Below are 27,913 nucleotides of genomic sequence, written 5' to 3'. Positions count from 1 at the left end.
ATGATGTGTTGCCTTGTTATGTTGCTTCATCCACTCATGCAAATCCCAAAGAATGACCTTCATTTGTCATGAAACACTCTTATCAGGATTTGTGAGTATTGTCTTATTTTATGGTATGATGAACAAAATACCCAAGATGGGGTGAAACAGACATACTTTAGAAACTGTCTGCTTTTTCCTTTACATATCTTTCTCTACCATTGCCTCAGGAGAACTCTTCTTACAGAAAGTATTAAGCAGTTTGTAGTAAGGTGGGTCCGTTCTAAGACATTCAGTAGCTCTCAAGAAATTCATAGATTCATGCTCTCTTATGGCTGCTCTAAAAAATGAAGCCCAGTGCCATGCTCAAACTTGTTCAGAGGATGAGTAACTTATGTGAGTAACTTGACGAATTACATGGAGGACTTGGGTTGTAAGAGAAGCCTGCTTTACTAAGGTAGGAAACATGTGAGTCATATGAAGCATAGGTAAAAAGACATTAGTGACACTTCAATTTCTGCTTTGAGTTGCCCTGATTCTAATATCCCTCGTAGGAATAGTGTGCTTCCATTGATTTTCCAGTGACAGTTTAAAATCCCTGGCCTGTGTGATGGCAGGACCTGAATGCAGGAAATTTTCACCTGAATCACCTACCCATCTGGCCTACTGTTGGCAGCAGTGTCTGTTCTGTGTCTTGAAGTTAGCCTTCAGATCATGAGCAAGTCATTTCTGTGCAGGACTATTGACTGTTTCTTCTCTTCTGCATGAAGAATCCTCCAGAGTGGTCCCTAATTAGAGAGTGACTTTTTTCATATATTTTTTTAAATTTATAAGTATGTTAAAATGATTTTATGGTTGCATATAGAGCTGTTAATACTTCACAGACTGTATTACTTCAGTGACATATCATACTCAAAGCCTATGAAGTAGTTAATGCTTTCTCCAGTAAATTGCAGTGCTAATTGCAGCATTTGCTATTAAAAGTGCTACATTTGTAATTTCATAGTAGGATTTCTTAGATTTAGATGTAATAAAATATCTGCAGTTACTGATGTGGTTACCTCTGCTGACACATAGCAGCTACCTCATGCAATGCAATGAATAACATGAATATTCATGGTATCATCCACATAGCCATTTGCTTTCGTATTTCCAAAGCCTATTGCTTCATCTGTGTGATTTATCTCCATTCACGGGCATTTTCTCAGAAATAGCCCTCAAGATGGTAAGATTCATGAGTCTTATCTAATTCTGTAAAAGCTGGGAGTTGTTCTAGCTCTTTTCTAGGCATTTTGATATCTCAAATTTGTAGTCTTTCTCTAAGACAAGCATCTGCATAAAACTGTAACCACTCTAGCTACTTTTAGCTGTATTTTCAGCCAGCCCTCATCTGACCAAGTTAATAGAGATTATTTCACATTTCATTTCTGTTGCTTTCCTTTAAGACTGCTGTAAATGGTCACTAGAAAGAATGTTTCGGTCTTCATGGTAATGAAAAGATGTGAAAACAAGTTTTAAGCCTTATTTCTAATGAGATAGTATGCACTACCTAAAAGCTTTTCTGTGCTTCCAGTCAACTACAGTTTCTAACAAAAGACAATCAGAAAGAAACTAAGTCATCTTTAACACCAGAATAATGAATAAATCACTTAGCAGAAAAAGAGGAAAGACTATGTTTTCCCATGCCACACAAACAAAGAAAGATTAACTTTATGGGTATTGCTACTCTGGGATTTGGTATTGGAGTATTTCTGTTTGATTTCCACCACGAAGGAGGGAAAACTCAATACTCCATTCAGCAGAAATCCATATACTGCTCGGAAACAGGCTGTGCTTCTTTTTTAACAATTCATTTTTGTTTACACTTCAGATCTGCACATCATTCAGTTACTACTGACTGTGCTGAGTGTAGGACTTCAGAGATACAAAATGCATATGGAGCTCTTTACCAGGCTGAAATACATGTCTAATTTCTAGCTTTTGTCCTGCCTTTAAGCCCATTAAAAAATAGTCTGAAATGTGGTGGGAAAAAGAGAGACAGACTACACCTATGTGTCTTATTCCCCTGGGAAATAATTATCTTTGCTTTAGAAACTTCTTGCCTTGTTCGCTTCACCAGGAGAATCAGAAGAAGGCTACATGTAAAATAGTATCTGCATGTTGGTCACTGTGTGTTACAGGACAGGGGAAAAGCAGGAGTCTCCCTACAGTGTAGGGAATCATTCTTCCTCGAAATAAGAAAAAATATAATTTCTCCGTGAAAGGAGTAAAATGGGAAAAAGAGAATATGTTCCATTTATTTTACTGGTCCAAATTAAAATCTAGGAAAAAATGATATTTCCCTTATGTTCTGGAACAGTGCTCCACACTTCCAGCAGCAAGCAGGAGTAGCACCGCAGTGACCTGAGGTAGCTAGGAGGGCTTCTGTGCATGGAACAGCTCTTCATCCTTAGCCTTAAGCCTGGACAACAGCCAGAGCAGGTGGGCTTCTATTTTCAGTGAGTAAGGAGAAGAGTCCCTCCACTTCTGAGACTCCAGGTGGAGAGAGACCTACTCCTTGGGGCAGGATTACTTTTCTGGCTGGTGACTGCCAAGGAGTTTGCTTGTGCAAACCAGTAAGGCACATCTGCACTGCTTTAGTGTTGTGGAACATGCCTGTTAAAGCAAACTGACCCCCACGAGTTGAGCTCCTTACACTGGGTGGAAATATTATAATTTGGGAACCTATAGGCATCTAGTCTGTACTTTTGAGGAATGACACTTCCTTCACGCTGCTGTATGAGTAGAGGGTGGGTGAGCTGAGTTCAGAGAGCTGAGAGAAAGAAGAAGCTTGTCCAGGAATTTTCCCTTCCGTTATAACAATTTGAAACTCCTTTTTTAGAAGAACTGATGAGCTTCTTGAAGACGTAGCAGATAGCAGACAGCACTAACAGGTGAAATCAAACACCTGTGCACCTGTGGGGCTCATGTTCATGAGTTGTTATGGATACCAGAATTTTGCATGGGCCTCAGATATATCAATAAAAGATCTAGCCATCAGGGATACTAAATACTACACAGTTACTACACAGTTCTTACTCAGGCAGCTTCAGAAGTGCATTTTGTTGGAGGCTGGGAAGTGATGCCATGAGCCTGTCTTGTCTTCAGACTTACCTGTGAGCATCTGTCAGTGCCCACCAGCTGTGACCGAGTAGAAGCCATGCCCAGAGGGAGAACTCATCTGCCGCTCTGGGAAAAAAGAGTCGGAGTTTGGTGCAGGATAAGGTGTCAGCTTTGTCTTGGCTCCATCTGTGCAGCTGTGGTGACTCTACCTGCCCTCCATGGGGATGAAGCAGAGCCCATGAAACTGCATTATGGCAGCTGAGTACTTGTTCTGGCGTGCCCTGGGACTCCCAGCACAGCCAGGCAGCTCCTGTGTGAAGCTGGCTGAGCTTGGCCGGCTCTGAGCTCGTGCCAGGAAGCTCAGAGCTGTTTGGATCCATCCTCACACATGGGCTCCAAGAGCTAGCAGATGCCTTGGGCGATGCAAAGGACTTTCTGTAGCCAAGACTGCTTGCTACATCTGTGAGCATTAAACATGTCTCAGCGTGGAGGCCAAATGGTGCCAGCAGTCCATGTCTGCCTGTTTACCTGCCTTCATAAATTATTTTGAGCTCAAAGCAGAAGCAGCACTCTCGATTTTTCTCTCAGGACCCCAGCTTGGGTACTGTGGCCCCTTTTCCTGCTGTGTCCCAGTGGCAGCTGACAGCCTCCAGCTTCCCTTCAGCACCTAGGGAGTGTCTTCTCCTTCCCCTCCAGCTCTGCTGCAGGCTGTAGCCGAATGCATGGGTGCATAGAACTGAACTGACACACTGGCCTAGGCTGTGTCAAGCTCCCTCCAGCACTGATAACAGGTCCTAGGAGGACAGCACAAGGAAGACTTGAGCTGTCTCCTCATGGGGACATCGAAGTCTAGCAGAAACTGTTAATTCAGGCACAGGCTGTGTTTTGTGAGCAAGCAACTGTGCTGCTCCCAAACCTGTCCCCGGAGGCAGAAGACAAGCATTCATCTGGCACTGCTCCCAAAGTAATACCCACAGCAGGTAGATATTCAGGTAATTGGTTAATGGTTGACTGAAAGCTGTTTATGTGCCACTATACTCCACTGCTTTTTCATCAGTTGCAATGGGTGATATGTAAAACACAATGCAGCTGATGAATCTGGTCACATCTCTGTCATCCTTTACCAGGCTTCTCCAAATTCAGCTTTAAAGAAGTTGATGTTACACATAAAAGATGTTTATATTATATATAGCATCTTTTATATTATATATGTCATTCTATTCTATTCTATTCTATTCTATTCTATTCTATTCTATTCTATTCTATTCTATTCTATTCTATTCTATTCTATTCTATTAAACATATATACTCAAATACAGATTTCAGAGCAAATAACATCGAATTGATCTTCATGATGCTGTAAAGCAGGATTGCAGGATAGCGCACAGCTAGACAGGTGTCTCAGCAAAACTCACCACGCCTTGTTACATGTTAAATAATCGGAGTTTGCCCTCTTTCGGTCACAAATAGTTGTGCAGGAGGATTTTTATGAGCTTGTGGATTTTGCGGAAATTGTCATCTGAAAGACTGTTTGGCAAATTGGATATTTGATAAGTTAATGTTTTCAAAACATGTTTTGTTATGACACAGTTGTATTCCAAATTTTGTTTAAAAAGCCGTTGCAACCAGAACAGATAAGAAAAATGGAAGTTGTTTCCTTATATCTGTTTCCTTACACCATACTTCCCTGGGCTAATCTAGGATAATGCCTTTCCTGTATTCCATCTTCAAGAGCTGCTCAGGAGCTTCCTTTCCTGGGACCCATTTGACCAAAGCCAACGTGTCACAATAGGAAGACATTTTCAGCATCCACGTAGTGGCACCCAAACGAAAGGGAAGCTGGCATCATGCTATAGGCTTGAGGTGGATGCTTGCTCAAGTAAACTATCAAACATATGCATGCCTACAGACATTGTGGTCATTTGAAGGATTAATTTTTCATTATTATTCCCAGAGGAAGATTTAAATCTCAGATGCTACTGAATACCCAAGGCATAGGCATTTTCTTGTACATCAGAGATCTTCCTAATCCATGGGGAGTCCATAGCAGACTCTTGTTTCTGCTGCAACCCAGCCTTGGGTTGCAAGCCTGTAGGTCAGGCTATTCCTCATTCCGCACCAAAATGCCAAGCCCTTTTTGGCTTTACAGCGACCCATGGCCGTGTCACACGTTACACCGGAATTAAATCTGGAAAGATCTGGGATCAGCCTTCAGATTTCAGAGCCCCGATTTGCCTTCGTCACAGTTTCATCTGGGATGGAATTGTTTTCTTCAGTGTCTGGTATGATGCCGTGTTTTGGTTCTAGGAGAAAAACAAGCATACCAGCCACTTGGAAGAAAACAATTCCATCCTAGCTGAAACTAAGACAACCTTATATAAAGACCTAGTGTGAACTGTGAGGCAGATGAGATGAATATCCTTCAGAGAGAGATCCTTGCAATCCCGTGTATTCAGATTATCCCCGTTCTTAAAACTGACCACTGCAAGGCACTGTTGCACCAGCGTCGCTGCAGCACCAGCCCCGAGGTATAGGAAAGCTCTCAAATTCTTCCAGTCGAAAGCCCTCTGCTGTGTGAACTGCTTCCTTACCCTGTTGAGCCTGCTTAGAACAGGGCACACGCTGCAAGGTGGGAGCAGGTCCTCCCTCTTCCCATTCTCTCCTCTTTTCTTCCACCCAAAACCTGGTGAGAGGATTGGGTTTGACATGATAATTTCTGAAAAGTGTTGGATGAGATAGGTGTTCATGCTGTGTGTGTGTGTATGTGTACCTGACAGTAAACCCAGCAGGACCAAAGCATTGGCTCTGACAGTGGCCTGCAGAGGACACACTGCTTCTTCATTAATTCTCTGGGGCAGTTTTGATACCAGGCCCACGTCTGGTTCTGGGGATGGCATGTGATTAGGACCCTCCTGACACATGGACATCTTTGTCTGTGGGGGAAAAGAGGTTTGTTCCATGGAAGCAAGGCAGGCTGCCCTGCTTGGGGCCAGCACCACAGGTTTGTCCTTGGCCTGTTGTCCTGCAGGCTATGCAGAACAAACAAAATAGGGTCTGAAACACAACCAGGTCTTGTTAAGTCAGAGAGCAGGAAGAACTCTGTACGTGACTTGCCATTAGGAAAGTAATCAATGTCCAAGAGACCTCAAATCAAAATCCTGAACCTTAAAGGGAAATATAGGCTTGACTGAGAGGCCCTTTTCACTAGGGCTTAAAGCAAAGCACACATTTCAAAGACTTGGCAACACTGAAGCTTGACATCCAGTTTCTAAATTTACTGTTTGACTTCTCTGCCAGGCTTACTCCTAGTAATTTTGCCAGAAAAACAAGTAATTTAGGCTACAAAACCAACGTGCTGTAACAAGTTGCACTGCCGCTCCCACTCTGTGACACAGAGCTCCTTGCGCACAGGGCTGACCTTGCAGCCTTGCATGTGGATGAGTTCCTACAGCTTTTTGACCAAGGGCCAAGTCTTCCAGGGACATAACTTGGCTCCAAAATAAAAGAGGCTGCATGGGTCAGAAATCAACTGTTGCAGATCTGGAGCTTTTCGCTCATCTCTCCAAAAGAGCAAATGACAGCACTTTCAAGACTTTAAATCAGAAAACTAATCCTGAAGGTAATTTTCAGTTAACTCTCTAGATGCTATAAATGGAGCCAGATCCAGTTTTATATCTCAGCTCAGCAGCTCAGCAGATTCCTTACCTATTTTTTGTTTTTCAGTAAATCCTATACACGAACTCCTTTCACCCTGAGAATCAGTGTGTTAGCACCCAGAATCTTGATGCAGTTATAGATGCATGTTCCCAGGACAACTTCATTGACTTTTCTTTGTGAAATTCCATTTTTTTTCAGTACTGAGTCAAGCTATGGGGTGCACATACATGTACGTTGTTCTTTTGTAATAACTTAATGCTAGAGGTCATGTGCATAGGTTCAGTTTGTCTGGCAATCTTTAAAAATAACCAGCCTAAGCACTGGAAAACACATAGCAGGAGCTAGTCCTGCATTAGCAGAGAAGTAGACCTGATTTATTAATAGGTCTTATTTAAATCTCATTTCCATGCTTTTATGACTTTGTTAGGCTTTCACCTCATAAGGGCATATGCCAGAAGTAACGGAGCGAGAGAAGAGACAAGCCCTTTTTCAGTTCACAGAACCCCAATTCTTTATTAATCACAGCTTGCTCACAATGACATACAGGAAAATAGCACTAATGAAGAGTAGAATATGCAGGCAGCAACCTCAGGGGGGGCAGGGACAACTTCAAAACCGCAGCTATTTTGGGGATGATGTGTTAGGTTTCATGATACTGTACTTGGCACAAGCACCCTGTCTAGTCATTCCTGCTTCAGCCCTCTTAGTCATAGAATCATTGAGTCACCAAGGTTGGAAAGGACCTCCATGATCATCCAGTCCTAGCTATCCATCACTAGGGTTGGCTAACACTGAAGAATAAAGGTCATGACAAATGGAAGTCAGCAGTGTAAAAACAAAAAGATAACATCTGGTTCACGGGTTCCCGGTGAAATATTTGATTGCCTCTTTTACTGTTACACATGTACTACAGTAGCATCAGAGAAGTATCATAGATCATGGCACCTACAAATAAAGCCACTTGATGCGATCTATTAGTTGCTTCATTAATAAATTTTCAAGTGGTAGATTAAGCTCACTTTACAATTAGCACTTGTATGGCTGTTTGGCATCATTTAGAATTTGTCATAGCTTGATGGTTACAATGTGCCTTTTAAATTCGCTTCAAACTGATACCACTTGCTTTCATCCAGTTGCAAAGCTGTTATTTGTTGCCTCTTGCTTCAAAAAGCAGAAGCACCAAGTAGTGCACATGGTGATTTAACTTCAGTTGTACAGCATGCTACAGAGTCCTGTAGCGCAAGTTGCATTTGAAGAAACTACATTTTAAGAATCTTGTCTTGGACAGCTGAATGTGAAGTCACGACACCTGTGATCTAGTCACTGTTTCAACAAAGCTTATTGATGGCAAAGCAGCCTAGGTTGTTAGGCAATGACTGGTCTCTAGCACCATAGAACTACTACTGACCTCGTGGTGAGTTGGAATGAAAGTCGCAGGGAATGGAGTTAGACATGGGGTGCTTCAAATGGACAGACCCAGCAAATTCAATCGAGTGGAAATAGACAACATCAGAAGCCTGTTACAGGACATGTAAGATTATGAAATAACTTGCATAATGCAATACTTGTATTTTTTAACAAAAATGTAAGTATTTACAAAATAAGATCCAAGTTTTTTAAACATCAAGCAAATCATTCTGCAAAGAGACCGCATTGGTTTTGTTTTATTTTTTTGTTTCTTTTTTAAAGTTTTTATTGAGTTCTTGATTTTTTTTTTTAAACCATGTCATACATTTCCCATACTGATATCGCATGATCCATAATAATATAGGCAGAGGGAGTTTACTAATGGTGGGGATGGGTCACATCCACCATTGCTGTTCTCAGCCAGACAGTTCCACCTGGAGCTCCTTGTTTCTACGGACCTCTGCAGCATGCCTCTCCTGGAAAACATCAAGAAAGGAAAAATCAAACCCCATTCTCCTCCTGCATGCCAAGGGAGGCTCCTGATGGTAACATAGCTGAGCTATTCCATTCCATTCCATTCCATTCCATTCCATTCCATTCCATTCCATTCCATTCCATTCTATTCTATTCTATTCTATTCTATTCTATTCTATTCTATTCTATTCTATTTCTGTTCTGTTCCATTCCATTCCATTCCATGCCATTCCATGCCATTCTATCCTATCCTCCTTAGACTGAACAATGAAGTTAGTTGTCCTCTCCTTCTTTCTCCTGCTATGATGAAGCTGGGGAGCAGATACCAGAAGTCAATGCTAAGCCCTTCTGTCCAGTTATATCTATGTTGTCTTCTCTTTTACAAAACCAGTCATGATTAATTTAGACTTATTCAAGCCACTGCATATTCACATGCTTCTGTGAAAATTGGTCCATGGTCAGGAACAACAGCTCTCAAATGAATTTAGGAAATGTTCCATTCAGGGTGTTCATAAAAGTGTATAATTTTTGGCAGCTTCTAGGTTTTAGGGTTTTTAGTTTGTGTCTCTCTCCCTTCAGCTGTCAAACAATTAGACTTCTACCATTCCTATCTGATCAATAAAAAAAAAGCTTAGAATACTAAATGACAAGTCACAAGGTGACTAGAGAAGCAATTCATCTCTAGCTGATTTCTGTTAAGGCACTTCCTAGATATTTTCATACATTAGGGTGTCTTCCATGGGGATTGGTAAAAAATTCAATGAATTCAACAGGAATCTTTTTATTGGCTGAGGTAAGTTATGGATCATAGTCCAACACAGCTTACTGTATCATCTGAGTCTGTAAATCACAGTTTCTTGTAAGCTTCATAATTTTGAGTGCCATATTTTCTAAGGGACCTGTTCCTCAGGACTCCAGTTAATTGCAGAATGCAAAAGTTATCTTTGATCTTATGTTATATAGGAGCTTTCAGACACCATAACCTTGAGGCACCCACAGTTTTGGGTCACTCTTGAAGATATCCCACATCATGTTTTCCTGTGTAGTTAGAGTTGGCTGTTGTGTAGGCAAAACTATATAGCCATATAATATTAATTTTTGGTCTGTACAAATATTCTGAAATGAGTTATCATAGTCTTTGTTCAAAAACCTTCTTTGGATTTCATGAACATTAGCCATCATATTGCAGAGGAAGAGAGGATTAACAGCCAATTAATATTAACATAGCATTGAGATGCTCCAGCTGTCTGTCCCATTTCCTTTTGGATCTCAAGGATGGCTAACTGGCTTTTCCCTTTGTTTTCATAGGCTTTGGGATATGTGCCTGTAAACTCAGCTACTGTGAAAATGTCAAGTAATCTGAGTACAGTTCTTAAACTCCAGAATTATCAAGTTTGCATATTCACTTATAACTTAAAACTTCGGGAAACATTGTTTCTTTCCTACTGCCTGAGACTCTTGTTTCTATCAAAGAAAGAGGCATTTAGAGAGATCTCATTGGAAGTGACTGAGAGCTATTTTCTATTAATCATTTATTTTCAAAAATATTAGAAAGTTCATTAGTGAGAGAAATAAATGTAAATTATCTTTTTCTTAGTTCTTCTAAACTTTAATTCTCAAGTCTTCCTTTCTTGTTTAGGAGGGGTGATTTGGAGAAGGGTATATTTGGTCCTCAACTGTGTGTTTTGTAATTTACTGGACTCTCAAAAGGAATTCCTATGGCTGTACCATCTTCAAAGGATCTTCAAAGGAAAGCTTACTCTGCTTTAGTTGCAAGACTTATGGAACAATAGGCACCTTTTAATGTATAGGAAAGAATTTTTCCTGATTTTTTCCCTCTTTCCCTTTGAGAAGTGAAGAATTATACATACACAGGAAAATGTTTAATTTGGTTACTGAAGTTCCTCTCCAGGTGCAGGGGAAATCTTATCAATGGATGTAAATACTGAAGAGGGGATGTAAAGGGTGACAGGACAAGAAGCAATGTGCACAAACTGGAACACATGGGGCTCCCTCTGAGCACCAGGCAGCACTTCTGTGCTATGCAGGTGATGGAGCACTGACACAGATTGCCCAGAAGCTATGAAGTCTCCTTCTTGGAGACCTTTATTAGCCACATGGACACGATCTGGGCCCCTGCGTTGAGTGTCTCTGCTGGAGCAGGGGCTGGGCCAGATGGACCTAGAGGTCCCTGCCAAACTGTGATTTTCCAAAAGTGGTTTAGATAGGCATCAGGGACTCTGGTTTAAAACTAACTTAAGTTTAGCAACTGAGAGAAGAGCTACCCACAACATCTCTTTGAAATACTGATTAGATGCTCTTCTCTAGCCCAAGGTGAGGAGTAATAGTGCAGTTACCTTTTCTTGGAGACGTTCAATAAGAGCAGCTAGATTAGCTTCACGATTTTCTTTGATCTGTTCCATTTTCAGTATCAGCTTTTCCTCTGCCATTTTGCTGAAGTTATTGTTCTCCTCCAGAGCTTTTTGAAGCACCTCTCGCTCATGTTCCCTCTTCTCTGCCAGATGTTTCAGCACCTGGGCCTCCTGGGACTGGAAACAGAGAGACATGTGGCTGAAAGGAATGTCTTGAAAACCCACATGGAGCCAAATAACCTCCATGGGACTCTTCACTGAATTTGGAAACTCTGTAGTGTAATATTTGCTCATTTGTTTTTAGAGGCATTGTTTGGTACAATCACTTCTGTGTATAAACCAGATTAATTTCAATAATGGGCTGAGAGGCAGTGGCTAAATGTGGGGAATATGCCTTAGGCAGCAGCAGAGAAGTGTCTGAATCACTTCTCTTAACAAGAAATGCTGTCCACAGTTACTGTGGTGGTTGCTAAACCTCTGAGACTGTGGTCCTTTAGGTGTGAATATTTTATTTGTAGAGATACGGGATTGGGGGCTGAAGAGTATGGTGTTAAAAAGGTGGTTTCTGAGAGAGGTGCATTTTCTGCCCAGGTTGGGTAGTCCTTTAGTATGCTTGAATGCTTAGTAACAGACTTTGAAAGATAAACAGAATCAATTCAGACAATGTTTTTTTTTCTCTTGCAGTATTTATGTTTAGCTTCTCCTCCCTAAATACGGAAAAGGGGATTTTATCGTATAGAAGATATATTAAAAATCTATTCTTACTTAAATTATTCAAGAAAAATGAAAACTGAAGGTAGGAATTAAACACATTTACCCTTTGTAAACTTACTGCTCAGAAGCACAAGGCTTGTTATTTATTTTAAATCAAGTTACTAACATGGAACCACTGATCCTAGGAGAGAAGCCAAAGAATTTGCAGCACTGGGTCTATCCTCAGGCAAGTCTAGTAGAAAAGACTGTATGTTTCAGAGGGGTTATTTGGAAATGATAAACAGCATTGTATGCTCTTGGAAAAAAATAAATTAGAGGGAGCATGAAAGGCAAACAGAAAACAGGGAAGAAATATGGCTCTGGGAAGCTACGTGTATATTTCAGTGCAAATAACAATACACTGCTGCCATTTTTATCCATAAAAATGATTAATTTAAGGCCTAAATTAAGGGTTTTAACCAGTAATTACAATTAACGGTAATGAATCCTATTAAATTCTATCGTGTGGCTAATAATGGAGTGAAAAAAAAAGCTGCAGTTTTCTTATATGTGGAAGCTCTGGCTAGGAGGAGAACACAAATATATTAACAAAGGTAAGATAGATTCACATACAGCCAAATGTACTGACAAGGCAAATTAAGCAGATTCTAGAAAAGGCTGCAGAAGGCAGGCAGAACATCTTACAGCAAGACACTGGATTAAAACCTGTTTGGCTTTCAGAGGCTGGAATGGCTTGCTGGAGATCAGAGAGAAAGCCACTTTTGTCACTCTTGGCCACTCACTGTATTTTCTTTCACCTCTGGCCTGATTGCGGTTCTGGACTCACTGCTCAGCTGTGACCTCTGGAGTGAGCTGATGCACTGAACTGCTTGGTACCTTATGGTGATCCTTGCTGCTTTTACTGCTGTAGCATATGCTGAACAGATAGCAATAGAGCAAGTACTTTGCAGATCTTTGAGTCAGACAAAATGACTGATGTGCCAGCCAAAACATGTTGTGAATGGGAACAAAAAGTCCCATTATATATATGATCAAGAATGTGGAGATTTGGACAACAGATATGTCTAGGGATGTATCCCATAATAAAAAGTAAGATTTGGACTGTGCTTCTAATAAGCATTTTTAGAAAGAACATTGGCTTTCAGTGGGAGTTATCTAAATGCCTGTGGGTTTTGGGGGCACTTGCTTGTTTTTCAGGATTTGTTTTCTTCCACTGAAACCTGCCTTCTGGAACTACTTCCAGAATAAATACATGAGAAAAGTGAAAAATTAGAGCTCCATAGCAAAATAGAGCTCTAGAGGCCATGCTGGCAGACAGTACTTTCAAAAGTAATTTGGTCACTAATGAAAGATAATGAAGAAAATACTTTTAAATTAATGCAGTATTTTCAGGCTGAATGTTAGGAAATACTACTTTTCTGAAAGAGTGGCCAGACACTGGAATGGGCTGCCCAGAGACGTGGTGGAGTCAGTGACCCTGGAGGTGTTCAGGGAATGTTTAGGTGTTGTGTTGAGGGGCATGGTTTAGTGAGAACTATTGGTGCTAGGTGGACGGTTGGACTGGATGATCTTGTAGGTCTTTTCCATCCTTGGTGATTCTATGATTCTACGATTTTCTGAATGTAAATTTCATCGGCATCAGAAAGAGCCTAAATTAAAGCTATGCCAGGCTTCAGAAACTGACTGCATATTCCTAACAGGTGATTTCATTAGGATATGCCTTACAAGACATCCCTTTTCCTCGCACAAAATGTTCAGGGTACTCAGGAGTTGCTCAGAATAAAGGGTCCCCTCCTCATCACAAAGCACTGAAGGAGGAGAGTCTCATTAACACTGATGTCCGTTTTCTAATGCCCCTTGCACCAGCTGTGAGCCTGCCTGTTTCCCTTGTGTTCAGATCATTGTTGAAATACCCTTATGACAATTTTGGAATGCAGTCAATGCATTTTTGTACTGGATTATCATATGATTTTGTATTTCAGACACATTTGGCTAAAGATCTTGGCCACCCAGTCTGTTCAAAGCCTGCTACACAGCCAGAAATTGCTAAAATGAATGACCCTTGATATCTTGTGTGCCTGGGACTAATGGACTCTCTTTGTTGTTGGTGTTGGCTTTTAGCTGATGCATTTGGACAGTTTTGACATGGGATCCAACACATGTAGAACGTTTTTATTCCAAGTTTATTTTTCAACGTTGTATTGAATAGCTGGAAAGGGTATTCTCAAATTCCGTTTTCTAATGCACTTGTAAATGGTTTACAATAAATGCTTCTAGCATAGCTATTATGAGAAAATGAGTATACAAGGCTGGAAATGGGGTGGAAAATAAAGAAGATTAAGTATAAAATGGTGGAGAAAGGAAAAAAAGAATACCCGGGGGTGAATATTTAAAAGACTTATTAAATATAAAGGCAAACAAAGATATAAGGCAGCTGTAGCTCCCTTAATCAAGGCAGCTACAGCTGCAGCCTCTAATGCTAGATGTAGAGGAATAAAAACGTTGTCAGGCACTCCTGGTATAGATACTTTTGCTCCCAGAAATGCACTACTGTGTTAAAAAGATTATTAATGTAGGCAAATTCCTTAAGACATTCATGTCACTTTCTAGAGGACCACATGCAATCCCAGTTTTCACAGTGCTTCACAAGGAAATCCATATCTCAGCTGGCCAGAGACAGATGCAGACAACATTCTTAGAGAAAAATTATTTATGGAAATTATATTTTGAAATATGTTATTATTATTATTATTATTATTACAGGAAGAAAATTCCACTTATTCCACTAGTTAATAGATGCTCTTATTTTCTCACATTGATCTATTTTTCTTTGATGCATACTGCTAAATATTTAAGTTGTTTATGCAGAGATAAAGGATTACTCTTTAAACAAGAAATAGGCTTGTGCAACTGCTTTTAAACTACGAATTTCAGTTTGAGTGCACTTCCCTGAATATCTGAGGTACTAGGAGGTAGAAGGCACACCACGGAGACACACTTTCTGGAGAAGAGGAGGCTCATGGGAGACCTTAACACTCTCTGAAACTCCCTGAGAGAAGATTATGATGAGGTGGGGGTCGGCCTCTTCTCTTAGATAACAGCAGTAGGATGAGAGGTAATGGCCTTGATTTGCACCAGGGAAGGTTCAGGTTGGATATTAGGAAAAATTTCTTCTTCAAAAGAGTGGCCAGGCACTGGAATAGGCTGCCCAGTGTGGTGGTGGAGTCACCGTCCCTGGAGGTGTTCAAGAAACATTTAGATGTTGTACTGAGGGACATGGTTTAGCGGGGACTGGTGGTACGTAGACAGTTGGACTGGATGATCTTGGAGGTCTTTTCCAACCTTAGTGACACTATGATTCTATTATACTATCAGTCAAGAGAATTCCACTTTTCTAACATATCTGTTCACTTGCTGGATTTATTTTAAATTAAATTATTCAGTAGAAGCTTTAATAACTCTGATATTGTTCAGTGTACTGTGTATTTAAGATATACCACAGGGTAGGATTAAAGGCTCCTACTGCAATGCAAATGCCAACATATAAATTCCTAGTTCTTAATTAGAAGGAATTAATTATTTGATGTTTTCAGTATCAGAAATGAGGTTACTTTCCCACATAAAAGCAAGGATATGGGCTCAAATTGATAGGAGCTAGATGATCTTTGAGGTCCCTTCCAACCCAAACCGTTCTATAAGTTAGAAGTCACTTATGGCACTGGCTTCGTCACATCTCTTTGTTTTTACATCATATTCCTCACTGGGGTTTATTTTTACTTATTAGAACCTCTTTTGGTTGTTGTTAGGACTTGCTGTCCCAACCAGTGTGTCAACACACAGGGAGCAGCAGTTCCTTTCCCAAAGCAATGACAGTCTAAAGGTACAAGGAGAACAGGAGGATGCTCCCCCTCCATGGGGTTACAGAGCAAAGGAATGCATGTTTTGCTGCAGATGTTCTCACCAGTTTGAAAATTTATTAATGAACATTGCCTAATTAGCAGAGCGGGGTCTAATTCCTAAAAAGTGTAAAAACACTATTTATTTTTTAAAAGGCAATTCTCATCCATTAGTTATACTTGATTTTAATTAGAACTGTGCTGGAAGGACATGATCTAGAATGGTTATGCATGATAGCTGATGTACATAGATAGAGAAGTATGATAACAATTGCCATGCTGGATCTCAGAAAATGTCTCCCTGATTTGTCTAGCAGCAGAAAGTGGAAGATGCTTTGGGAAAGTATATATGAAGTTGGGCAAATCTGCCTGATTCTTTCCTATAGACCTTCCTAGCTTCTACCAGATTACGTTTTCTGAGGCAGATGTTGTGTCTGTATAATTATTTTTACAAGGTACTTCTTTACCAATTTTGATACTGTCTGTTTGAAGTAATTAATATTTAAATAGCATCTAAATAGCTTATGGTAACAAATACAGAAACTTGATTAAATGATACATGCAAAGGTAATTCCCTCTCTCTGTTTTCAAATTGTTGTCTGATTTTGTAGAGTGTTTCTTCCCCTTCGGATGCGTGAAACAGAATATAATTGTTCCTATTTATCTTCTCATTATCATTCATGACTTTAAAGACTTCTGTCTTATCTTCCATCTGTTGTCTCTCTCTGAGCTGAGAAGTAGAATGTTTAATTTATCTTCTTATGGAAGATGCTCTATCCCTGTGATTGCATTTTTCACTCTTCTCTGCATTATATGCTTTTTTTAGACTAAAACTCCAGGCAATGCTTGGGATGTATGTGCACCAAGGATTTTAACAGTGATGTAATGAGGTTTTCCGCTCTGTTCTAGGTTCCTTTCCTTGCAGTTTCTGCTGCATTGCTATTGTGGAAGATCTTATCTATTAAAATAACTCAGTTATCTATATGTTCATTCAAAATGGATGCAGTATTAAGGGGAAGAAATGGCAGGTGCCTGCACTGCTATCACTGATTACCAGTTTATCGGATAATGAATTTTCCTTTAGAAAGAAATGAACAGTAATGAAATCAATGAAATGAAATCTCTGGAACATTCAATTTCTATTTCCCACTAAATATATGCATAATATTGGGCTTCTTAACTGCTGCCATTTCATTCTGTGTCTGTATCTTTACTTGAGTATATGTACTCGGTACAGAGGTACTTCATGGACTGAGTCTTTGAAGCTTGCCATCATATGGATGTGTCACAGCTCATTCTTCTGGGCAGGTGCTGGTGCAAATGCATATGCCTTTATCATGTAGACATGTTCTTCTACTTGAGTGAATACTTTTATAGAAGCTAAGACCGAAGTTAGAGCACTAATGTGCAACATCTGAATGACTGAATTGTTCAAATTACTGAGATTCAGAGTTTCACTGCAAATAAAGATACAGGCCACTTTTAAAATAAATGTCAGCAATCCAGATTTATTGACTTCTGAGGATTCACTTCTCATCACACAGCACTGTAATGGCTCCACTGACTCTCTTGAAACGAACCCTGGTCTGGTCTGACAGAAGCAAAAGGAGAGCAGAGAACCTTTTGCTGCTGGGGATACTCCATGTGCTATCTCTGGCGTACCTGTTGTCCCTGAACTTCTGTATACACTGTTGTTCACATCTACAAAAGATTCTGTAAATGCAGTGGACTTTCTGCTGCGTGCACACTGCATTTGTGCTAATTGTTGTGAAGATGGTCTACCAACCTTTCTAAGCTCTTTGTGACAAGCTTGATAATTATAAAAAAGGAATTGACCATTATGGGTAAGATCATAAAGGAGAAAAGACTCAGTAGATAACCCTACAATGCCTATTTCCAGCACTACTCATATTGTCTGCTAGAAATGCCTCTCTTAGTAGCAATGCTATGGCAACATCTTCAATCAAGCATCTGATGAGCAATCCAGAACACTCTTTTTTCAGGGCTGGCATATCTCCGTACTGCATAAATAAGACAGTTTAGTTGACTCAGATAGACCTTGTGACTAATTTCCATGGGCCCTACATGGAGTCAATATCTGATAGCCCAGGTAGTAGCTGTTCAAATTGCATGTCCGTCTCTTAAATAGAGACACCAGAAGAACTGCACCAGCTTTCAGCAACTATTGTAGATTACTCTGAATGCACCCTTACACACACAGAAAAAGCACATATATTTGAACACTCTGGGACTTTATGTGCAAAACTACCTGTATTTTATGACACATGCTTCCCAAACATCAAAACTAGCTAGGTTTGTTTGCACATTGCTGAAATAAAATAAACTACTCTGTTAATTTAAACATGTTAGTTGCTTTTGTCCACGCAGGCACACTGTGAGTCAGTGACGGTGATGAAAGACATACAAATAGATAGGAAAATTGGATGTTATCCTGTACACTGACAGGTATAATTACAAATATTTTATTAAAGAAAAATACCTTTCTCCTCTCCTCTGCAGCCTCCAGCTTCTTCTGGATCTCCTCAAGGGAGAGCTCTTTCTTCTTTGGAGAGGCTAAAGTTCGTGGTGCTTCCGAGACTGGGGATGGTGGCTTTAGGATCAGTTCAAAGGCCTGGCCCGAGGCACGTTTGTTGATTTGTTTAACTTCCATGTCTGCACAATAAAGTGAGAAGTGGTAAGCACTTCAATACTGCGGTGGTGTCAAGGAAAGAAGCAGTACAAAAATTAGTGTAGGATCAGAAATATGGACAAATGATTTAACAACTTTACCTTGGGCATTTTAAAGAAAATGGCAGATTACAGGCTGAAAATTGTCCCTGGGAGAAGTACGTCCCATTTTACCTGCACTAGTTTATTTATACATTAATCCTATAAAGATAAAAATTTACAGCTGTTTTGGAAGCTTACTGCGGTTCTGTGTCGTTTCACACTCCCAGAGAGCACTGCCCAAGCTGATTAAATTTTAAGCACGCTTTCATCTTTTCTGTGTTTCTTTGGGAACTATGATGTCAGCTGTAAAGACGTGTAATTCTCAAATGGGAAGCACTTCTCAGGGTACTAGGAAAAATGCAGCTCTGTATGAAAGAGATAGCTTTAGGAGTTTAGTTAGTTGCTGTTAGAAAAAATATCGAACATCATGGGTAATACACAATCGGTAAGAGGCAATAGCCCAAAACAGCAAAATAAATTAAATCAGCAAAATATTGACTGTTTAACGTTAGGTACCAGGATGGTGAACTGAGTCACATCCCAGCATTAGCACATTATCTGACCTGCAGGATGATTTCCAGTGAAAGTTACTCACCGTCATATTTATAGATGTTCATGTTGCGAGGTTCGGGATAAAAACAGGAGCAGATCAGAGACAGCATGGACAGCTCCTTCATCTTTTCCTTGTAAGCTGAAACAAGAGACCTTGTTAGCACTTTCCTCTTCCTCAGATTCTCCTTAGTGAATCTCTAACTGGGATGAATGACTAGGGATGAGCAAATCTGCTTCATAACCCACCTGGCAGATTTATCAAGAATATTTACTTTCAGTTGTTTCTTCTGAACATGGAGTCTTTACCACATCAAATATGGAATGTTCAGTACTGAACGAACTGCTTCTGTTGTCATGCATGACCTCAGCCTTGGCTCTAATGCACACAGTCCTCTTTCAGTTATAGAAAGTGAATCTATCTACGAGCAAATGTATTTAGCACTGGAAGAGTGCCATGACCCCACTATCTCCTGGCAGGTGGAAAGAAATGAAGCTCTTACAAATTCTATGACGTCTCCAAATCCAATTGGGAATGGCTCTGAAACGTTGCCCATGTGTTGCCATAGGCAGATGCTAAAGTCATTAACTACGACAAATGCAAATGTCATCCAAATAATTAAAAATAAAGCCAGAAATGAAGATCCATTTATAAAATCCTTTGCATAATGTCCTTAATATGAGAAAATACTTGAAACAAATAAGCTTTTCCCTGCTCAGTTCCTGTGCAGTTACCTTTCTTCCATAGTCAGGTCTACTGAATATCAGCTGATGCAATAAACAAGCTTGTGATTTTACCTTCAGTGTTAGTTTGTAGCCCAGCAGTGCCTAAAGACCCCAGTAATGGACTGAGAAATGGTGATACCAATCCTTAGTCATTACATGATAGTCTGCATTCGCCCTTCCTAATTGCTAACATCCCAGCTTATTAACTTGAAATTAGTCTTGTATCTGGTTGCTTGGCAGGCCGATGACAGAGCCCAGACAAGAGCCAGCCCTCCTGAGTCCTGTGGCAATACACTAGCTGCTGCATGCACAGAACAAGGTATATATGTTGGTGGGGCTGCTTCAAAATTGACCTTGGCACACACAAATCACTGCTCCTATCATAAAATCACGTCTACAGTCAGACATATATTTGCAGCCAGCACATGAAAAACATGACTTACAATATAACTGGATCTGAAAGTATTGCACTTAACTGATTAGACCAAATAAATCCTTGATGTTAATAGGAAAACTAGAGAGCCCTGTGATCTTGAAATAGTAGATGCAGATAAAATTGTCATTTAGTATTTCTCATGGCTGCTCTTCTGTCTTTTGTTTCTTTTCCAACTCAGAAAGGCCTCTGTGGTTGATGAGATCTTCAGAGCCCTTAGGTGCTGCTCAGAATAGTGGTATTTGAACGATACATCAGTTTGATGGAGATAGTATCAGTAGAATGGATTTCTAACTGCCAGTGCATGATTAATTAAGTTGATGAAGCTTTGTTTGGACACAAAATAACCCACCCAAAGGACATAGAGGTTTACAGAAAACACTGAAAGCCAGCATCTCAGGTCAAGGGTGTTTGGAAGACTCTGCTTTTTCTGAACTAAGATTGCCAAGGAGGTTTGGACTTGACAAGTTTTTCTTTTGAAACCTAAGTGCCAGCTTGCAAGGAATAACTCAAACATTCTCTGAAGAGTCAAATGACATCAAACTGATGCCTACTGATAGTCAAACATAATGTTGTGTTCATTTAAGCCCTCACTGGGGGTTGTCCAGACTGTCCTTGGAGGAGGGCTTGTCCAGCCAGCTGTCCACACCACCAACATTTCATTAGGGAGGTTGTGGAGAGTGAGCGCATGAGATATTGCATGAGGGACTCGTAAAAACACAGGAGGTTGTTAAAGACAGGGCCATTGATGATATAAGCTAAAAGCTATATATTGTTGTAAAATGTCTGCTGAATCACTGACACAACATATAGCTTGAAATATCTTTGTACAAAGAGGCATGCAAAGAGATGTCCTAGGAATCCTGCCCTTTTGGGCTCCCGTCATTATTTTTTATCTTAGCTTGACACTGAACATGTCTTGTTTTCTAGCAGCATTAAAAACAATCAGAAAAGGATGTTTGTTCTGCTAGCTTGTCATCGGCAAAACACGGCTGGAGAAAGATAAGAACGTGCACAGCTCTCATTTCTTTCAATACAATTGCTGCACTGAAAGCATACTGCTGAAATGATTGTCCTATTTCATTCTGAACATTGACAGAATTAGGATGACTTTCCATGCTTTACAGGCATTACGTTTTGTTTTTCTTGGTATTGATTTAGACTCTATTTGCCCTAGGAAGTCCTTCAACCACAGTTAGAACCTGCCTTGAACATCCACAGCAATTGCTGGAGGCTGGTGCAACTCTAGAAACCAAGCAACACAGGGGTGACATGAGCCAGCACAGGAGAAGGAGACTTATTCTGCCTCAGGCAGCCATTGGGAGAGCATGTAATGTATTACACTCCTGCAGTGTTGTTGGGTATGTTTTGCCTACTGGAGAATTAAGATCTGAGGGTCACAAAGGAATGGAAAACCAGCACACCTCAGGTGTCCAGCATCAGTATTGTGAAGACTTTCCCCCATGACCTGACAAAGGCCAACATATGTGGTAGGAGGCATGTGCTACTCAGCTGTCCTTTCCTTAAAATGCCATGCCTTAAAGAAAAAGTAGTATGGTTAGCCCAGTGACAACTATGCAGGCATCTCTAGATGGTGGTCTGATTGAAGTGGCTGACCAGTGTCAAACAGGGAGCTCATGACAGAACAGGGGGGACAACTGTGATTTCCTAAACTGTGTGGAGTTAAGTGTTGTAGGCATAGAAACACATTCTCTCTAAAGGAAACCTTTTACATTAAAAAACAGAAAGCCAACAGTACATTTGTGCAAACTACACAGGTCTTCTTGTGTTAACTGAAATAGGTACCAGAATGTTCTGTTTTATAGTGGAGCTTTTAAAAACCAATAAAGAGAATCAGTGATTGCAACAAAGTTTATTTTCCAAATGTGTTTCAACTGGCTTAATGATACAGCTTCTTGTGCAGCCATGTAGGGTACATATCATTGCACTAAATGTGCAAGTTAAATGAAGGCAAGTAAATGATAGTAATCATACTAATACAAAAGCTTTGATAGGGAAATTACTAGGAAAGAACAATGTTGATAAAAGATTGTAACTGAATCTTCTCAGTTACAGGCAGCACCATTTAAATGTTTAGATGCATTAAATGCTTTGAAGTCTGGCATGAACCCAGAACAATGATTTTTGTTAAAAACACAAGGGATTTCAGTATTAGCAATATTACAAATTTTTAAAAGTGAATTCCTTGTATTCAAAATTGCAGAAAGGCTTGGAAATAGTACCTAGTGCCCTTAAAATCTTTTGCAGCTTCGGAGAAGAATCTAAGATTGGACTGAAACTCAAAAACTCATGATTTTTTTCCTGAATGAGTTCCAAATGCATCTTAATATCACAGTTTGAAGCAAATAACACTACCTTTTGAAACTTCTGAAATTATTTCTAACAGCTGTATTTATAAATTAAGAAACCAATCCCTGTGTTGGTGGACATTTTGATACTTATTTTTGTGGGCTCCGTACTTGCCAGATTCTCCTGCTACCTCTGCATGACAAGCAGGGATGCACAGCAGGGTGGAATCTGTGGAGGGACGCAATCCCAAGGACTCCATGCTACATGCTGTAGACATTTTGAGGCTCTTTTCTTTAGACTATGTTAGTCTCATGATGTGAACAACCATTAGCTCCTGAGCACAGTAGAAGAACTAAAGGGCATCTTCTAGTTTTCTTTACCTCACAACTAAACCTGTTTGTGCTCTCTCAGATTGCTCTGTAGTGCAGACCAAAGCCTGGTCAGGTGGTGTACATTGATGATTCACTTCAAAATTGCTCTCCTGCCCTCAAATGCACTTAGTCAGATACATTCCATATTTCTCCACTAAAGACAGAGATCCTTCAGCTCACTTGCCCATAGGTTGAAGTTAAGAGGCGAGAGCACTACAGCTGCCATTGGAAGTCAGCAAACAGTTATCCACTGCTGGGTGAAGCAGGAACATTAGTGAAAACACTGTTAAAACCACCCAGTCTGCTCTCATCTGTTATTATATAGCTATAAGGAATTGTTTACAGTTTACACTGTAACATGAAAATCTGTACTGACTGATGGGCCATGGGCAATTTGGGTCAAATTTTGTTCCTTGGCAAAGCAGAGTTAGGACAGATTGCTGTGTCACAGCAGAGACCATTATTCATAACCAAGACTATTTTTAACACATGAAAGCGGAGAGATAAGTGTAAATGTTACTTTATAATTAACATCTGATGAACGCAAATCTGTTGATTCATTTTCCCTTACTGAATCCAATCTGCATATAATAAAATGCTACTGATTTTTGAAACCTGAAGTCCCACCAGCCAACTAATTCTTGAAAATCTGTGCACCTGCAAGAAAGAGGAAACTGGTGTAATACCCATGGCCAAAATGTTCAACTCTTTGGACAGTTCAGCTCCGTTGCCTTGCTGGGTGCCCACCAGACAGTCAGCTTCCTGAAATGAATTATAGTCACTAACTGAAATCCCACTTTTTTTTCTTTTTAGATTTGGAAGAGAGTGTAAGAATAAGGAATAAGATTCAATGAAGCATGGAATGCAAGGTACAGAAGACATACCACAACCATCCTCTGCACTGATCTCTCAAGGATGTCATTGAGAGAGCAGTTTTTTACAAATTTCACTTTGTGGCTACTCTCTCTGAAGTGCTAGAGTTTTTGGTTTGTCAGGGTAATGCTTTAAGTCATGAATAGCCATGTGATTTTGTGAACACCAAAAGGCACACTCTGTTGGCCAATGAATTTACTTTCATTATTCATTTTAGTAATATAGTGCATACTTTTCTGTCAAATGAAATGGTGTTATGTAGCCATAACTGTAACTGATAACTACCAGAAGCAAGCCAAGATAGCCCTATGAAATTATTGTCTATCTGGCATGCATTTGATTCACATTTTACTGTTCTCTTAATCACTGAAGATACAATTTTGATCAAACTCTACAGATTAAAAAAAAAAACATACAAAAAATTAGTTGGTTTTGTTCCTTTTGATTATAAGCGGGGCCATTCTTTGTTAACCAAGTCTTTAAAAGAGCACTCTTCATTTACTGCAAAGCAGTTTCATGTGGAGAGAATTTGAATGATGTCCCATGCCCGTGAATTTTTGATATTTCAATATATATGCCATAAGGGAAGGAGAAACTGAAAAGGAAACAAGAAACAGAATGAAGAAAAGAAACTGTGATTACTGAGTTTCCTCTGTGAACATTGACTATAGCATTTCCTACAATAAGTCCAGAAAACGTGAAAGAACTTGGACAGATTAATCTCCTTTTGTAGTGATGGAGAATTTTAAGAAGTAATTTTAGGCGTTCATTTCTGTAACCCTCATGGCCATTTTGAAATCACGAAATCTAGGTTCCAGCAGAAGTATTTGCAATTTTATTCTCTCCAGAGAGAAAGCCTTTTAAGAAAATAGATTAAAATGGTTTGGAGGAGAATCAAGTAATAGTGCCATTCATAGAAGCACAGGGTGGCAGTGGAATTGGGAAGCATGAGTTCTTCAAAACACAAGAATTGATGCAAATGACAGATCTGACCCTTCATACTGTTATGACTGTGTCAAATTGTACTAAACCATTAACCCTTCCATCAAATGCAAGCCCTCATGTGGCCTTTCTACAGCAAAGTTCAGGTGGCAGAGCAGTATCTGGCTGGAAAACCAACCCACAGTAATGCACAAGCGAATGTTTGCTTATGTGGACTGACCAATAGTGCTTTCTTGGACTACTCCAGATGCTATGTCCATAGTTTTTACATAATGACTGGGATTGAATTCAAATGTTGTTCACTTTCTGATGTCAGAATGCTAAGATGTGAAATTATTGCTTTATATTATTTCTGTGTGTGTAATTTTCCCTGGTAGAGCTATGAGAAAATCCATTTACTGAACTCTGATCGCGCTGTTCCTGAAACTCAGTCGAATGTCAGTGAACTTCTGCCAGGATTCAAAAAAATCCACAAATCCTTCCCTGGGGACAGATGAGCTCCTCCCTCGATATCTGCCTCGCTTTTGCCATTTTCTCAAGATTCCCCCTGCCCTCCTCAGAATTTCCCCTGCCTCCACACCCCATCTTCCTTCCACAGTTTTCTTCCTATAGAGCTTCTTCCACAGGAAAAGATGTCAGCTAATAAAAAGGACTTTGAGGAAAATGGAGAAGATGAACAGCAAGGAATGAACTCACAGGCTGTTGTGCTCCTAAGGCAGCATACTTTCCTGCCAGTTAACTGAATGCAATTGTTTAATTTTTCATTGTCCCTCTCTGGCTCTCTAGACAAATTCTTCAAATTATTTGGCAGGATGCTGATGTTTAAGATGCTGAAGTTTTGCCTACCATCATAAGAGGCCACCACAGTCACAGATAGTTCTTGGTATGTTATTATTGCTTAAGTGTGAAATCCATGTAAGAATCAGTGGTTCACAATTCTTTAATACAGCTCCACTCAGTAATCATTCTGCTGCCTGCTGTCTCCTGTATCCTCTGGAAGCACAAAAGACAATGGAAATTCAGACATAAGATGACATGAACTGAAGAGATTCTACTGAACCAGAACTAGGTAGAAAAAGGCAACGGGCAGTAACAGCTGTACCAGGAGGATCAGCCCTCCTTACCTGGCTCACCTCACCTGCAGGAAAACTGCTTTGGGTTTGGCTGCACACCTGCCCACTGGGAAAACAGCCTCTTCTGATGGTATTGTAGCAATCTTTGCTCTGTCATGTCTTACAGAAAAAATTAAATTCTACTTCTCATTTATAACTACTGGTAAGAGTAGTAGTAATAATGGTAGTACATGTATCAGTCTGAGTCTGATCCTGTCATTAATATTCCTGTTCTCAAGGAAAATCCCCAAGCTCTCACTTGGAGACTTACATGGATGATTTAAGGACCAAAACCTTAAGCTGTGGAATTTCTGATTGGCCGGATTTGAGCATGACTTAATGCTCACTGTGTAACATATTTCTTTCGCCTCATATGCCTGAAAAGCTGCTACATGCTCTCTTGCCAGCACATGGAGCCATTAGAATCCTTTACTTCTGAGAAAGGTCACATATAAAGTGGCTTAAAAAGTCAGATATTTCACCCCAGAACATCCACTAACATAGCTTTGAAGATCTTCCCTGGTAAGTGGCACAGAACCTATGGACAGCCCTGGCATGCAGATACCAGTCACCACAATGGCAGTACGCCAACAATTTTCTGCTTGCTGAAGATCCAGGCGCTGGGTGGGAAATGCAATTTCACACTCTTGTATTGAGCACACCAGTTTCCCCCAGAGCACCCCGCAGTCAGGGGCCAGACTATCGGAGATGCTGCTAGTGTACTCCTAAGGTCACTTCATTATTGTGTTGCAGGAGCATACAGACGTCCAGCTGAGATATGCGCTACTTTTGTACAAACACGTCAGAGGCGAACACCCTGTGCCAAACATCTTACAGTGTAAGTGAGAAAGTCAGGCAGAGAGCACTGAGGGTGAAATAACCCGGAGCTGACAAAAATGGCCACAGGTCACAGACCCAGTCTGCAGGAAAACTTCATGGAGGGCTCAGACTCCTGATGACAGGATGAGTGACTCTTCCATTGGCCAAGGCTGTCTCTTTGAGAATGGTGTAGATGGCATGGGTACTGGCTGGTAATACAGCCTCTAAAGGAAGGATGCAAATCAAATTTGGTGGAACAGAGGGGTAACTGGTTAGTTAAGCAGCCTGCTATGATCAAACAACATAATCCCAAGGTATGAAATGTGCTGTAGGTTCTATTTTAGCACAGTAAGACTGGATTAGTGAAACAGGATGTGACAGAGTTGCCTTCCAGCATTTGTTTTGAATCTCAGCCTCAGCTATGTATGTTTGGAACAGAAGCATGTATTCAATTTTTCACAATGATCTCTTCAGAGCCTTCCACTGACTTAATTTTGCATCTCTGTGATCCCTAAATGTAGCCTCAACAAACACTTCCTGGGTTGCATCACATTTCTGGTGACATTTTAATCTATGTTGGCTGAAGAGTCATGACATAATCCTAGGATATTAATCATATTATCACAATTGAATTAAGAATTTCGCTACTGCTTCTTTTCAGCTTGATATCATAGATCCTTTCTGGATATATACTGATATTATTTCTATTATGTTATGGCACTATCCCCCCTCTCTCCCCATCTTTGGATTTGGATTACAGTTCTAAGTCTCACACTGAGCTTCAGGATAAGACCAAATTTAACAGAATTATCCACAAGTTCTGGAAGTAAGCCATTGATACAACATCAAACAAAGGAAAGGGTTCAGAAAAGCAGACAATTAAGAAGGAATAGATAAAGAATCCAACTTTTCTGTTTCCATAATTCAAAGAATCTCAGTTGATGCAAATTAGAGCACCTTACTGAGGCAAAAAAAAAGAGCTGCATTACTACAGTGCCAGTTCCATTACCACAAAGTCCTGTCCTTGATGTTTGTCCGGGACTCAGATGTTGTAAGAACTAAAAGTCATATTTGAAATGTATTGCTGCTTTTTTTAATTTTTTAATAATAACTCATATATGATTTATAACTGCAATCCTCATTAATGCATACACTGTGCCACCTTAAGGTGCTGATATCCTTGATTCTTCCAATATTTTAAAAATTGTTCTTTGAACTAATGAAGGCCAAAATATTAGTCATAACTTAAGGCAAGAAAATGAGCTGCAAATTCAATTGTAAGGAGCATATATTTGTTTTAGGCAAAGACAATACTGAGGGCAATCAGCTAAGTAGAGATTTGTGCTTTTATTATAAGGGATAAATGCAATTATAATTTGCAGCTTGGTTGGACTCTTGATCTTTATATCCCAGTAATTAAATGTATTCCTTGCTTGCTGAGTCATTT

The 27,913-nt window shown here is 40.1% G+C and overlaps 1 protein-coding gene across 1 annotated transcript in view; it reads right to left on the bottom strand.

The window, feature by feature from the left end:
- The window catches only part of STMN2 (stathmin 2), a 34,234-nt gene continuing 13,552 nt past the window's right edge, over window positions 7,232-27,913 (bottom strand). The window contains exons 2-5 of the mRNA XM_021387670.1: window positions 18,927-19,022; window positions 18,102-18,274; window positions 10,977-11,168; window positions 7,232-8,621 (exon numbers count right to left, since the gene is read on the bottom strand). Coding sequence (XP_021243345.1) covers window positions 8,562-8,621; window positions 10,977-11,168; window positions 18,102-18,274; window positions 18,927-19,022 — 521 coding nt within the window. The 3' untranslated portion in view covers window positions 7,232-8,561. The remainder of the gene's footprint in view (window positions 8,622-10,976; window positions 11,169-18,101; window positions 18,275-18,926; window positions 19,023-27,913) is intronic.

This window comes from Numida meleagris, chromosome 2, assembly GCF_002078875.1.
Source record: "Numida meleagris isolate 19003 breed g44 Domestic line chromosome 2, NumMel1.0, whole genome shotgun sequence".
Lineage (NCBI taxonomy): Eukaryota > Metazoa > Chordata > Aves > Galliformes > Numididae > Numida > Numida meleagris.
This window is presented reverse-complemented; position numbering and strand designations above follow the sequence as displayed.